Source organism: Schistocerca americana, chromosome 7 (assembly GCF_021461395.2).
Source record: "Schistocerca americana isolate TAMUIC-IGC-003095 chromosome 7, iqSchAmer2.1, whole genome shotgun sequence".
Classification (NCBI taxonomy): domain Eukaryota; kingdom Metazoa; phylum Arthropoda; class Insecta; order Orthoptera; family Acrididae; genus Schistocerca; species Schistocerca americana.
Window position 1 is genome coordinate 77,356,149 of NC_060125.1, and position 15,205 is coordinate 77,371,353.

Here is a 15,205-nt window from a genome sequence, read left to right on the forward strand (position 1 = left end):
TTTTTAATTTTTTTTTAGTTACGTCCTATGGTTTCTCCACAGTCTTATTTGCTTGAGAGTAAAATCAGACAGTGGAGAAAAAACAGAATGCAATAATGACATGGAGGCAGTTAGTGCACAAGTCAGCTTTACTTCATCAGTGAATAATATTTGCTATTGGACTACTTAAAGATAATAGGCAATGTACAGACATTGTGCAGTTGTCATCTTTGAATAACAAATTAACTGTAACATACTTACAAGGAGCTGTCAAATGAAAACTGAGCACCCACCACAATGGGAGCACTGAATGGTTGCATTTGAAAGTAATCACCACAAGCACTAAGACATTTATGCCACTGGGAGACGAAATGATCATTGTTTCATAGAATGTGGTCAGCCAATGGCTGGTCTACAATTGCACCCTCTCTTGGACATCTAGATCAAATTCCAACTTGTGTCCTTAAAGAAAGAGCACCATTAACAAAAATAATTACCGTATTTACTCGAATCTAAGCCGCACTCGAATCTAAGCCGCACCTAAAAAATGAGAGACGAAATCAAGGGAAAAAAAAAATCGCGAATCTAAGCCGCATCTGAAATTTGAGACTCGAAATTCAAGGGGAAAGAATTTAGACCGCACATCCAAATCGAAACAAAGTTGGTCCATTGTAACATGAGACACAATTTAGGTCGAATGGATGAAGATACAGCTACAGTAGTTAGATTCGAGTCGTAAGCTTAGCAGTTAAGCTTTACCAGGTAGCCATTGCTATGCGTCAGGCGCTCCGTCCGTATTTATAGGGGTACCCTTCCTTTTTCACGTGCTTCGTCTGGTTTGAATCGATTGCTTATTTTGCTTTGATCTGATAAGTACCGTTTTCTTTGTTATAGGTGTTTACGTCACTCTAAGCTGAAAATGCATTACTGTACTGCGTCATGCATCGTTTGTCGCATTCTGATAGTGCGTGTTTATGGCCTGTCGCCGCCCGAGGCATGGCTTGCTTTTGTGCGCGCTACCGCCGCTTACGATTAAAAAAAGAGAGGAATTGTCTCATTAGCGAAACAATGGCAAGTGACTGCTACTTGTTGTTACTTACACTGCTGCTTTCTTCGATAATGATCAACAAGAACCAAATAATAGACTGCGTATGATAGAACATGTTCTGAACGAGTTAGGCGAAAATTTATCTCCGTTTGAAAATCTTTGCGGCCGCTTCTTTAGTACATCAAATTCTGCACAGAAATTAGTCATTTTAGATTTAAAAATCTAGTCAGTTGCCGTGCTTCATTTCTGACTGTATTACTACTAGGCATAAAAATAATACGAATATAAACAGGACACGATACGTATTTTCTTCCGCGTTTGCTGTTGTCTCATTCTAGTTTCGTAGTTTATTAGGCAGACAGGATTTAAATGAGATAGCAACAAACACGAAAGAATACATGGCAAAATGGTTATATTCGTATTATTCTTATGGTGAAGAGAATACTGCATGTGATTCACATTTCAACAGGTTCCTATTAGCAACAGTCTTGCCAGTCGAATTTTCGTAGTACATTGAAATTCTGCTACTTTCGAAGATGAACAACACGGAATTTGTATTTACTTCGTTGGATAATGTATGAAAATGCAGTGGTCGAAACTCGGGGCGGAGAGAAAAAAGCTCGTCTTCCACCTTTTTTTTTATTTATTTACTGACGCAGAGGTTTTGGCGCCAGTATTTATCTCGTTGCCTATAAAGCATGCCTGTTTAGCGCTACATATATTCGACGGCAAAAGTTAGTTGTGGCGGCACCTACCAACATTTTTCAGAACTTCCGCTTGCTTTGCACTCGATTCTAAGCCGCAGGCGGTTTTTTGGATTACAAAAACCTGAAAAAAAGTGCGGCTTAGATTCGAGTAAATACGGTAATTTATCATTCAAATCTGGCTCCTTTCCCTAATACCAGAAACAAACTTAAGTATTACCTATAGTCAAAATAGGTGAGGTAGCAAATGTAGAAAACTGGGACCAATTTCGATATTGCCATTCATTCTTAAAATAATAGGAAAAATCATAGAAAATAGGTGGATGAATTAGACTAAATATAACCTTGATTACAATGAACAATTCAGTTTCAGGTGTAAGAGTGGTACACAGTCTGCTATAGCACAGTTTTTGAAAGTTCTTGAAACATGGGCAAAGATAACCATGCTGTTGCCTGCTTGTTAGATCTGTCAAGGGCTTTTAACAATTTTTTTATAAGGAGTGTTCAGATTCGCTGCTGTGTGATATTAATTTTTATTTTCTTCCTTTCACTACTGACATACATATAACATTGTTGGCAACTGTATTTTGACTGTCATTATATATTCGCTGAACTAGAGTGGTAACTAATTTTTTATGACAGTAATTTGACAGTAGCTGAAAAACTGTCAAATTACTGTCATAACAAATTAATTACCACCTTAATTCAAGGAATACAGAATGACAGTCAAAATACAGTCACTGTCATAACAAATTAATTACCACCTAATCCAGCAAACATACCAGGTGGTTATAATTAAACTTTCCTTATTTAACATGTTAAAACATGAAAGCTAATAACCATGCAAATATTAAACTTGTTAGCATTAATGTCCAGAGTATGACTTCCATGCATTACAGCACCACTGTCCAGTTCCATTTATGCCATCAGGTGCAGTGATCTGTCATCGTGGTTCATAGTCTCACACATCTAACCAGTTTCAGTGCGCTTGTTGATGTGTCAACATGAGCTTGGTATTATTGGTGAAGCTGTATTATCAAAACAACAGTAATGCTGCAGCTGCATTTAGAGAATATCACGAGCTGAAAGGATTATGGAAGGGTCCTCTTTCTCCACCTGCTGTGCAGAGCATGATGAAGAAGTTCAAATCAACTGGAGAACTGAGTGTCACTCCAGTATGAGGCTGATGACTGTTTGCACCATAGGTTGTTGATGAAATCGCTGTTACTATGGCAGACAATGCTGCATCAATTCCCGATCATCAGGAAGTGCACACGCTGTATCATTAAAATTGAACATCCCATGGTCCACTGTATGGAAGGTGCTTCAAACCATTCTCAATGGTATCCATACAACATCCATATCATACTGCAGCTAGCATCACAGGATGCACAGCAGGGTGTTTACTTCACTCTACACTTTCTTGCAAGGATTGAAGTTGATGAGGGCTGACCCTAGACCATCCTATGGACAGATGAAGCTCATTTTTCTCTGACAGGTGAGGTGAACACACAGAATTGCCGAGTGTGGGGATCTTCACCTCCATTCACTGTGCATAAAGTTTCTCTATATGGTGTACATGTCTCCTCATGGTGTGGCTTCATGGCTGCATTCATCATTGGCCAATTCTTTTTTTAACAGGGTGGCACTCAAAAACCAAAGACGAGTAGTGTGACTGGCCAGTGTTACTGCAATATGCTTCGCCAGCATGTCATACCCATCCTACAGGAGAGAGACTCATTGAACTCAACAGTTTTCATGCAAGATGAGACCCCACTGCACATCGCTCATGAAGTTCCCCTGCTTTTCTGAAACACATTTTGAAAGGATTGAATCATGACGCGATCGTTTCCATATGCTTGGCCAGCACAATCACCTGATCTCACTCACTGTGATTTGTGGTTGTGGGGCTATCTGAATGACAGGGTTTACCAGGTGAACATTTACACATGTGCTGATCTGAAGCACAGCATATCAAGAGAGATAGCCAGCATACTAATGGACATGCTTCGTTCTTCTGTGCAGAATGAAATCCTGTGCTTTTAGACTCTTCTGGATACTGATGAGCGCCATATTGAAGCCCTTTTATAGCAGTAATGGTACCGGTATGTAATGGAATGATGTACTGTAGCACCACATTAAAAGTGTTTCAATTGAATTGATTCTGCATTATTTCTCTTCCCCGTGTCCTTAACATTAATGCTACCAAGTTTGGCCCTCATACAGTAATTAGTTTCCGTGTTATAATGTGTTAAATAGGGATAGTTTAGTTACAACCACCCATTATAAAGACAGTCAAAATACAGTCACTAGTGATGTTACATATGTGTCAGTCCATCTTGACAATATATACGTCATTCGATAATGGCAATTTAGCTGAAACAGATCTGTAGTGAAAGAAAAAAATAAAAGTTAACATCACACAGCAGTGAGTCTGGATACTCGTTATAAATATGTCACTTACTGACATAGTATGCAGCAGGTCCTATGGAACATAAACTTTTGACATTGTTGACCACTAGAGGTGTTAGGAATAAGGGGTGTGGTAAATAAGTGGTTTGAGTGTAATGTAGAAAACAGAGTCCAACAAGTTCAAATTTCACATACTTCAAGAAGATTATTGGTAAAATACTTATTAGACTCAAAATATACTTATATAGATGTACCTCAGGGGAGTTTATTGAGCCTGATCCTTTTACTAATTTATATTAATGATTTCCCATTGTGTGTCAAAAATTAAGAAAAAATACTGTTTGCTGATGACAGCACTACGCTGATCACAGATAAAACAACAATGCAGTTGATAACAAAAGCTTGTTGTGAATTCCAGATGAGTATGCTCACAGGAAGAAGCAGAACAACAGTAAATGCAATTAACACACAGTTTATTACTAAACACACACAGACTAAGAAATATGGGCACACGATATAATTTTTCACAAGGAACTGAGTGAGTCAAAGATATTGTTGGTGCAGGAAGCTATACTTGCTGCAAAAGAGACTTCTTTTCTAATATTTTGCAGCATCAATGGTGTCCTCACAGAGCTCCTCTCTCCCCTTCCCGTGCAGTGTGAACCACCGGTGGATGGAGGTCGCCGAATGTCACAGCTGCTGATATCATTTTCGAGCACTTGCGCATGACCAGTCATGCCATGGCTGGCTGCAATGTAGGACACAGCTGGGCCATAACGTTTGGCAAGAAGAAAAGGATGGCTGTCTTGAGGTTATTAAGTTGTGGGGGCAAGGTGCTTTCTTTGGATGTGACAGAAGAGAAGGTGTGCCTGCGAGCTTCCTGACAGTAGTCATTTACTAGGAGCTGTAATCATTAGGAAACAGTTGGCCATGATGTTATTGCTGCAGGTTCAGTGCCATTGGGTAGTTTGTAGTGGTGAGTGAACTGTCTGGAAATAAAACCAGTCACAACCTGTCATTCCTTATGCTATCCTTCAACCATGAAAACGTCACCTATAAGTTTCATGCTTATGTCATTTGCTTGAATTGGTTACACATCAAGGCTTCCTTGAATACAGTGTCAGTATTTTCAATGTTTGATGCTCCAGAGTGACATGAGAGTTATCACCAGTTCGAGTACTTCCTGCATCAGGTCTGCTGCTTGTTTCTCGTAAAATCTTGGTGAGTTTGAGTAGATGCACTGAGACAACGACTGGCATCCCATGTAGTAAAATATCAAAAATGTTGTCTTCCCATTTCAGTACCCGGTGTGGTCGTAATACAGTGCAGTGCTGCACTGATCGTATCATCCCATAACATGACGTACTCACAGTCTGCTAAAGCCTGGTGCATGAAAATTATAGTGAGCCATGGGGTTGGGACATTGATGTTCCTAGTCGTATGATATGTTGTTTCACTCTCCAGAATAGAGCTGGCAGCTCTGTAGTCATAGCTGATTGTACCAGTGAGTCAAAATCGAGCGGCTCACTGTATAAAATGTCACATGTGTGGTCTGGGAAACAGGGGGAGGGGGGGGGGGGGGGCAGTGTCACTCACGGCAGATGCTGTCTTGTTCATACTGGGTATTCGGAGATGGTGATGCCATTCGCCACAGGTAAGAATGCATGGCAACCAGTTCACCATGTAATGAATATATTTTGGTGTGAAATTTTAGATTCTCCTTGTGTAGCTTGAGAATCCCCTTTGGCACTTCTGCTTAAGTCATTGTCACCTGTCACCTTTTGTATTTCCAAGTCAGGAACCTGAAAAGCATTAAACGGTTGCAGGCAGGTGTTGTGTAGGGATGGAGGAAGGTGCTCTTGGAATAGGCCACTCCAAACAGACTGTGGATGTAATGGCAGACTGCCAGTGTTAAAAGGTACTGGCTCTCCACTGATAGTTTGCCTGAGAATAACTCATGTTAGATCTGGAAAGAGCCGAAATCAATGGAGAAAATCTGCAACCAAGATCAGTTCTCGAACATCACTGACCGGAAACTCGTATGGAAATTTCTGGTGCAGGCCAAAGACCACAGTGCACAAGACAGTTTTGAAAAATTTGATACGACTATCATTTGTGCTGTGTAGTTGGATGGGAGGTATCGTAAGCTCCATTGATGGTTCGTCTCTGGGAATGGTGTCACTTCTGAGCCAGTGTTGATCAGGAAGTGTTGATTTGTCGTGTTGTCTAACACATACAGCCTACTACTGTCTCTCAGAAATGGGGCAAAACTAGTTTGGCCCTGTTTTAGCTCTAGGTGATGTAAATGAGTGCAGTGATCCAGAAAAACTATTGCAGACCTTGTCTTACGTTTGGGTGGTTGCATGGTTTAGCATATTTCATGACAGTACTCACTTTTCCATGGATGTTTATAAGATGATATTTGACTTTTATGTGTTGGCTTCAGTCATCTACTGAAAGTATGATTCCATAATGCTGTTTTCGTCGGCTGCCTCATTTTTGGTGCTTCAAATACCATTTTTCCGAATGTGCTTCCTTCTTGATGTCTATATAAAAAAGTAGTAGAATAACTCATTTTTGCTGGTCACTTGCAAATTATTATAACGGGGACCTGTACATTGTTCCACCGTCACACACCGAGTGTTCACTGCCGACTGACTATGGTTAAAGACGACTCCAGCGTCAAAGACATTTCACACAACACACAAGCTTCCACTTGTAACCAGTCTCTTTGATATTATTTGTCACATCTACAAATATTAATCAATATGCTATCACTCTCGAACATGTAAGCAAATTAGCTTAAAATAAGGCCAATTACAATTCACAAAAAATATTCTGACAAAAATATAAGAAAACATTTACAACCTCCCTCATTAGATTTGGTATCGACAAATCCGGTAGAAAATAACACATCTCCCAGATCCATTACAACGGCACGGAGCAGTTGCGTACCCGTTTGCCAAAATGAGTGTGAAACCAATGCAGCTACAGTTGCATCAGCTTTCCTGTGCAAGGAATATGATTTTCAGCTGTGGAAATGGCTATCACGGCTGTCTGAAGGTCACTGCCATCATGAGGAGGCAGGGAGTGTAGTGACGTCACTCTCATTTGTGTACATAATCACTCAGATTCTATCAGCTGCTAATAGCTGTTGACAGCATGTTGCACCAGGAATGTACTGGTAGCAGTCATTGTTGTCTGAGACATCCATGTATTGTCATTGCTGTAAGATACCAAAAAGTCTGTCAACCACAACTAATTTGTGTTCCATAATTTCCCTCACATGCAAGATCATTGCCAGCTGTGCTGGGGTTAGTGCTCTGAGATCAACACTGGGCAAGATCCCTAGGACCACGCACGGTGTAGTTGGCTACATATACATCTACATCTACATCTACATCCATACTCCGCAAGCCACCTGACGGTGTGTGGCGGAGGGTACCTTGAGTACCTCTATCGGTTCTCCCTTCTATTCCAGTCTCGTATTGTTCGTGGAAAGAAGGATTGTCGGTATGCCTCTGTGTGGGCTCTAATCTCTCTGATTTTATCCTCATGGTCTCTTCGCGAGATATACGTAGGAGGGAGCAATATACTGCTTGACTCTTCGGTGAAGGTATGTTCTCAAAACTTTGACAAAAGCCCGTACCGAGCTACTGAGCGTCTCTCCTGCAGAGTCTTCCACTGGAGTTTATCTATCATCTATGTAACGCTTTCGCGATTACTAAATGATCCTGTAACGAAGCGCGCTGCTCTCCGTTGGATCTTCTCTATATCTTCTATCAACCCTATCTGGTACGAGTCCCACACTGCTGAGCAGTATTCAAGCAGTGGGCGAACAAGCATACTGTAACCTACTTCCTTTGTTTTCGGATTGCATTTCCTTAGGATTCTTCCAATGAATCTCAGTCTGGCATCTGCTTTACCGACGATCAACATTATATGATCATTCCATTTTAAATCACTCCTAATGCGTACTCCCAGATAATTTATGGTATTAACTGCTTCCAGTTGCTGAACTGCTATTTTGTAGCTAAATGATAAAGGATCTATCTTTCTGTGTATTCGCAGCACATTACACTTCTCGACATTGAGATTCAATTGCCATTCCCTGCACCATGCGTCAATTCGCTGCAGATCCTCCTGCATTTCAGTACAATTTTCCATTGTTACAACCTCTCGATACACCACAGCATCATCCGTAAAAAGCCTCAGTGAACTTCCGATGTCATCCACAAGGTCATTTATGTATATTGTGAATAGCAACGGTCCTATGACACTCCCCTGCGGCACACCTGAAATCACTCTTACTTCGGAAGACTTCTCTCCATTGAGAATGACATGCTGCGTCCTGTTATCTAGGAACTCCTCAATCCAATCACACAATTGGTCTGATAGTCCATATGCTCTTACTTTGTTCATTAAACGACTGTGGGGAACTGTATCGAACGCCTTGCGGAAGTCAAGAAACACCTGAGCATCTTCTCGTGCGAGAATATCAGCTGTGCCCCATGTGAGGTTACAGACAGATTCAGTTGATAATGCCCAACATGTACGGACTGGTAAAATGATGTAATGTGGTGCTGCATAAATCTGAAGTACTTGGAAGAATATTGTCTTGTTGGTGTGAGGAAAGATTAAACTCATAATTAGAAATGCAGAGGAGGTCAAAAGTCATTACGCATTGTTTGTGAATAATTTCATCATTGTTGTAGATGATGGTATGACATGATAGAATGTCACTTTTATGTTTCACACGTAACATGGGTTGATCCATGTGGCAGGAAACATTATGCGAGTCTCTGTTGGGATCACTGTTTTGTCCATCTTGTTCATAAATGTGGCAATCATGGGATGGCTCAATTGTCAAATCGAACATAGTCCAACGAACTACAATTTTATGTTACAGTAGCTGCAGGGTCACCACTGTGGGAATTACAGCTGGGGATGCTCGTAGGAAGAAGCAGAATGCCAGGAAATGTAACTAACACACACTTTTTTTACTGAACATGGACATACAAAGAAATTCATAAAACTGTTCATATTGAAGTGAGCAAGTCCAAGATATTATCCCTGAAGGAGGATAAACTCGCTGCCAAAGAGTCTTGTTTTCTAATATTTTACATCATTGATGGTGAGGTCCCACCAAGGTAATGATGCTATCAGAGATGTCCATAAATATTCTCTAGACAAGAGAGTAACACTAAATTTATATATTTATTTTGATGTATTTATTTATTTTGTGGTCCAGTGATCCATGTCCTGAATACCTCATAGGGCACGGAACCTGTCAGTGTGAAGAAGACAAAATTTATGAACATCTGATTGAATAAAAAACACAGTGGTCCCAGGCCAAAAGTCAACAAGTCTGTATGAGAATGTGTAAATGAGACCAAATTCTTGGGGATGACTGTAGATTACCAGGTTAAATGGACAGAGGATGTGAAGGTTTTTGCAAAGAGAATATGTACAGTTTGTTATGCTCTTTGAATCCTTTCTCCAGCCTGTAATATTTATTGCCTCAAAGCAATGTATTTTGGGTGATTCCTGACCCTCGTTAAACTATCTAGAAAATATTCAAAACCTATTATTAGTGTCAATTGTCCCATGCCAAGCAACAAGTGTGTTTATGTTGGAATCAAAAAATGTTCAGCTATTTTAAGCACAAACCTGAGAGTGGGCAGGGCAGTTGATTATCTTGAGCAATTTTATTAAAAATGTGATCAACTTATCTTCTCATTTGTGATACAGCAGTCTCACTGGTTGATTCCTGTCTGCAGTGGCCACAACCAGCTCTCAGGTTTTCTGTCTCCATACATTAATTAAATAATAAATCTTTCAAGATTGTCTGTTCTCTTTTAAAATACATTTATTCAATATCTGGTGAACACCACAATGCAGTCGTTACTACACTGATGACTTGAACAACCCACAAGTGCATCTTCTTTGTGCCAAAACTTGACACACGTTGCATCTTGACAAGAACAGAGATATAACAATTTTAATACAAAGATACGGGTACACAATTGATATAATCAATATAACCAAAGATCACATTTTATTAATATATTATTGAGAAAAGCAGATATCTATTAATTCATCTTTCAGAATAATTGTAGACTATGATCATAATCCAAATTTTAAATATTCTTGACTTCAAATCATCAAAAATTCAAAAATGGTTACATTTTTCATAAAATAATTAATCTGATATTGCTTTATGCTTTATTTCTATTTAAAAAGCATACAATCATTTTTATTGTAACATCAGATTTATATTAAATACAGAATTACAATTTCAATTCCATTGGCTCATGTTGTGTACTAATTTTTGACGGATTCTCTAACACATGATGGGAAAGGAGATGCACTGATCAGTTCCATTGCAATATATACATTCAATCCTCTGTTATGTGATCATGTTTTAGATAATAAGTGCTGGTAAAAAACATACTGACTTCAAGGTACAGGAAAAGACCATGCGAATAATGACAAATAGCAGCAGTAAGGCTCATTGTGTTCATCTATCCAGTATGCTAAAAATTCTGACTGTCCATATGGATGTATCTTTTGGAATATAATGTAAATTAGGAATAATTTTCATCTATATGCCACAAACAGTTCAATACACTAGCATGGAATCAGAGTGAGTCACTGTTTACATCGAAACAGGAAAAACAAACCTAAAATACAAATATATCATTTTAAAGCAATAGAAAATCTAGGATAGAATAAGGACAGTATTATGAAAAGAATGGACTGATACTCATCATTAGAGGATATGTAAAGTCACAGACAGGCACAACAAGGAGACTGTTAAATATGTGAGCCTTCTGCCAAAAGATCTTCATATAAAGTAGACAGTACACACATATTCAAGCAAGCGCAACTCCCACACATGACCACAAGAAATTAAAGATGTAAATGGTATCAGTTCTTTAGCCAAAGTCTTAAAAAAAGACATATTAAATAACAGTTATTACACTGTAAGTGAATGTTTAAAATAGCCTCTGATAGCCAAATAATACCATTGATCATGTAATATTAACTTTACTTCCATGAACATGTATTATGTAACAATACATGAGATAACTGTGTATGCTATACAATGAAATATAGGAACTACAAAAAATGAGAGCAAATATGTATGTTATGCAATAAAAATCATTTTATCAACCACTGATGGCATCCTTAAACAATCTACATTGTACCACAAATGAATAAATTAGTCAGTCGGTCTTCACTTCAAGTGGTGATCTTTACTGCTGGATAAGGCACAGCTAGTACACTGGTTGTAAATGCAAAACACTGAATGCATGGAGACTGAGCTTCACTTTGGTATCAGCACTAGATAATAGTATACGCTATTGAGACTATGCCTACTTGGAAAGTAATTAACAGTGCTGCCACAGATACTAAAAAAGACAAAATTAATATCCCACCACAAACACTCAATGAGTTTTTTATTAATTCAGTGAAAGAAATAGGAGACGCAATTATCAAACCAGACATTAGTCCATCAGAGTTACTCTCCCAATATTGGGGTAGACAGTCACTAAATACAAGTATGCTAAACTTTTCCGAATTATCGCCTAGATATGTACAAGGGGTCATAAAACAACTGAAATCATCTGATAGCTTAGATATATATGGCATATCATGTAACCTGCTAAAAAAAGTGTGTGATTGCATTCTGTACCCTTTAACCCATTGCATAAACAAGTGCTTACTTGAGGGATATTTTCCTGATGAGTTAAAACTGTCTAGGATCGTCCCAGTATACAAAAAGGGAGATAAAGACTCTCCATCTAGTTACAGGCCTATTTCAATAGTACCCACATTCTCCAAGGTAATAGAATGCATCATGTACCAACAATTATCATCTCACTTTGAGAATCTAGGAATAATTAATGCTACACAATACGGGTTTAGGAAGAATCTGTCGACCATTGATGCAATCAACACGGTAGTCAGTTACATCCTCAAAGTTTTTGAGAACAAAGGCTTTGCACAGGTCTCATTCTGTGACCTAAGCAAAGCCTTCGACTGTGTTGAGCACACGCCACTACTAGAGAAACTAGAATTCTACGGCATCAAAGGAAACAGTCTCAGACTATTAAAAGCTTATCTCAACAACCGTAAACAGGTAGTTTGTGTTGGTAAGGAAATGTCAAACATAGAAAATGTTAAAGTAGGTGTGCCTCAGGGATTTGTACTGGCCGGCCGAAGTAACCGTGTGGTTAAAGGCGCTGCAGTCTGGAACCGCAAGACCACTACGGTCGCAGGTTCGAATCCTGCCTCGGGCATGGATGTTTGTGATGTCCTTAGGTTAGTTAGGTTTAACTAGTTCTAAGTTCCAGGGGACTAATGACCTCAGCAGTTGAGTCCCATAGTGCTCCGAGCCATTTGAATTTGATTTGTACTGGGGCCCTTCCTGTTTCTGATAATGATCAATGACCTCCCCTCGTTTATTAGATCCACCACTGTATTGTATGCAGATGATACGACTTTTCTTCATAGCAGTAACAATCTTAATGATCTTGAAACCTGTGCTGAAAATACACTCACTCATGCAGCATATTGGTTCAGAGCAAATGGTTTCCTGCTAAATGAAAACAAAACTCAGCAGATAATCTTCACTCTAAGAGACAAGCCACTATCTGATGACCCTAGTTCTGTTAAATTCCTGGGAGTTTATTTAGACGAAAAGTTATCCTGGGGCCAACATGTAAACTATATTAGTTGTAAGCTATCTAGAGTAATTTATTTATTAAGACAACTCAGAAATTGTGTACCTGAAACATACATCAGATAATCTTATTTTTCATTTTTCCAAAGTATAATATCCTATGGCATTATCCTGTGGGGTAACTATACTCATATACGTGACATCCTATTATTGCAGAAGAAAGCCATTAGGATAATTACAAATTCTTCACATAAGGCTCACTGAAAACCCTTATTTACTAAGCAAAAAATTATGACAGTAATAAACCTCTATATATACAATGTCTTAATCTTTACGAAGAAGAACCTACAAGATGTGAAACGTTACAACACAAGAAGCATCAAACACATATACACGCCTTACCACAGACTATCAAAATCAGTAAATAGCTATGAAGTCATAGGGCACAAACTATTTAATAAGCTGCCACATGCTATATAGGATCTTCCTGAACATACATTCAAAGAAAGACTGCATGAATGGATTATTGCCCACCCATTCTATGATATCAATGAATTCTTCAACTGTAAAATGCAGTAATCCAACAGATGACCCACTGTACATTTATTGTAATATAAGCTAAAATATTTCAGTAGTCAATACCTTATCACACTGTATTATAAATTGTAACTTCATTTGACGTTGTCAATTGCTGTAATGGCCTAAAGACAATAAAATCTTTATTATTATTATTATTGTTAATTGCATTATCAGTTTTGTGAATAAGCTGTTAGCAACACTGTTCCAGAGAGACAAAGAAATAGGAGGATCTTCATAGTCCATCCTGTATCATTTATTTATACAGGTTCAACAACTGTTGATTTTCTAGTTGCCCTTAATAATCTATGTCACTACAGTTCACCTGTAATGAAAGGTGTGTTCAAAAAGAAACCAAACTTTTGCTATAACACCTTTACTGTACAACATTTGAAGCACTGTCCCCATCAAAATAATCCCCTCCACAGGCAATACATCATTCTCATAGTTGCTTCCATTTTTGGAAAGCCTCCTGAAATGGATTTTCTGGGATGGGACACAGGTCTCTTGTCACATTACCCTGAATCTCCTCTGTGGTTTGGAACTGATGTCCTTTCAATATGGTTTAAAAGTTTGGAAACAGGAAAAAGTCTCCTGAGGCTAGGTTCAGGGAATATGGTAGATGGCGCACAGTGGGAATGTGATGTTTTGCTAGATTGCCATGGACAAGGAGTGACCCATGAGCCAGTGCATTAAAATGATGTAACATCCAAGCTTGGTTTTCCCACAAGTCAGGCTTTTTCCTGCACATAGCATCTTTATGCACTCTGGGATTCATCAGCAACTCCTTGAACAGTTTTAAATGACGATTTCTACAAATCATCTGTTGGTGTGGAAGGTTTCCCAGGTGTGGGATTGTCACCAACCAACCTTATGCCCTGTTGAAAATGCTTAAACCACTCATAACACTGCAGGTGACTCATACAGTCATCACCATATGCTTGGCTAAGCAAGTTTTTACCAAGTTTGTAGCAGAATTTCGTGTACACATGTTGTTCTTTGATGTCTTTCTTTGTCACTTTGGTACTAATCCACTGATCAGCTTCTGCACTAGCTCAGTTTAGTGGGTATATAGCTTTCTCAGTAATTGTCAGAGTGAAATGCAGCAAGTGCTGCTCTGTTTTCTAACCCTGCCACTATGTGTTCTCAGTAACTGCAGCTTGCTCCCTCTGCTGATTGGTGTGCTATATCAAAAGTCTAGTTTCTTTTTGAATGCACCTCATAGTCTGATCAATACAGAATTTCCTGCATTACCTCAGAGACTCATAAATGTATGTACAGTCCATCTTGTGTCTAATACCCTCCAGGAGTAACAGCATGTCTTCATCAGTGTGTTAATGTTATACAATACATAAAATTGCATGTTTGAATGTACATTTATCATCCTGTATCCCTAAATTCTCTCTTATTTGAACATATTATTGTGTTTAAGTCAAAACATCTCAGTATTTGAAATAAAAATTTTGGTATACAGATTTGCAACATGCCGGTATCGAGAACCAACTCCTAGTAATACAAGCAACGTGTTCATGCATCTGACAAACTATGCTGTCAATAAGTACAGTCGTACCTATGTTGTGGATGATGAAGCAGGTAGCAAAAGGTAAGTTCCTAAATTAGCACATCTGGTTGGTTTACAGAAGTGTGATTGCATAGTTAACTACTACTGTATTCATAATAAGTTGTCACCTCAGAAAGGTTAACGGAGTCAGTGCCATACTGTTCAAAACAATTACAAAAACTAATATGTCACAACACAATCATAACTTGCTACACTGCTCCTGTCATTCACTCTGA

General features: G+C 38.8%; 1 protein-coding gene across 1 annotated transcript in view; it reads left to right on the top strand.

Moving 5' to 3' along the window:
* The window catches only part of LOC124622726 (tubulin polyglutamylase ttll6-like), a 500,830-nt gene that overhangs the window by 183,055 nt on the left and 302,570 nt on the right, over positions 1–15,205 (top strand). The window contains exon 8 of the mRNA XM_047148517.1: positions 14,883–15,011. Coding sequence (XP_047004473.1) covers positions 14,883–15,011 — 129 coding nt within the window. The remainder of the gene's footprint in view (positions 1–14,882; positions 15,012–15,205) is intronic.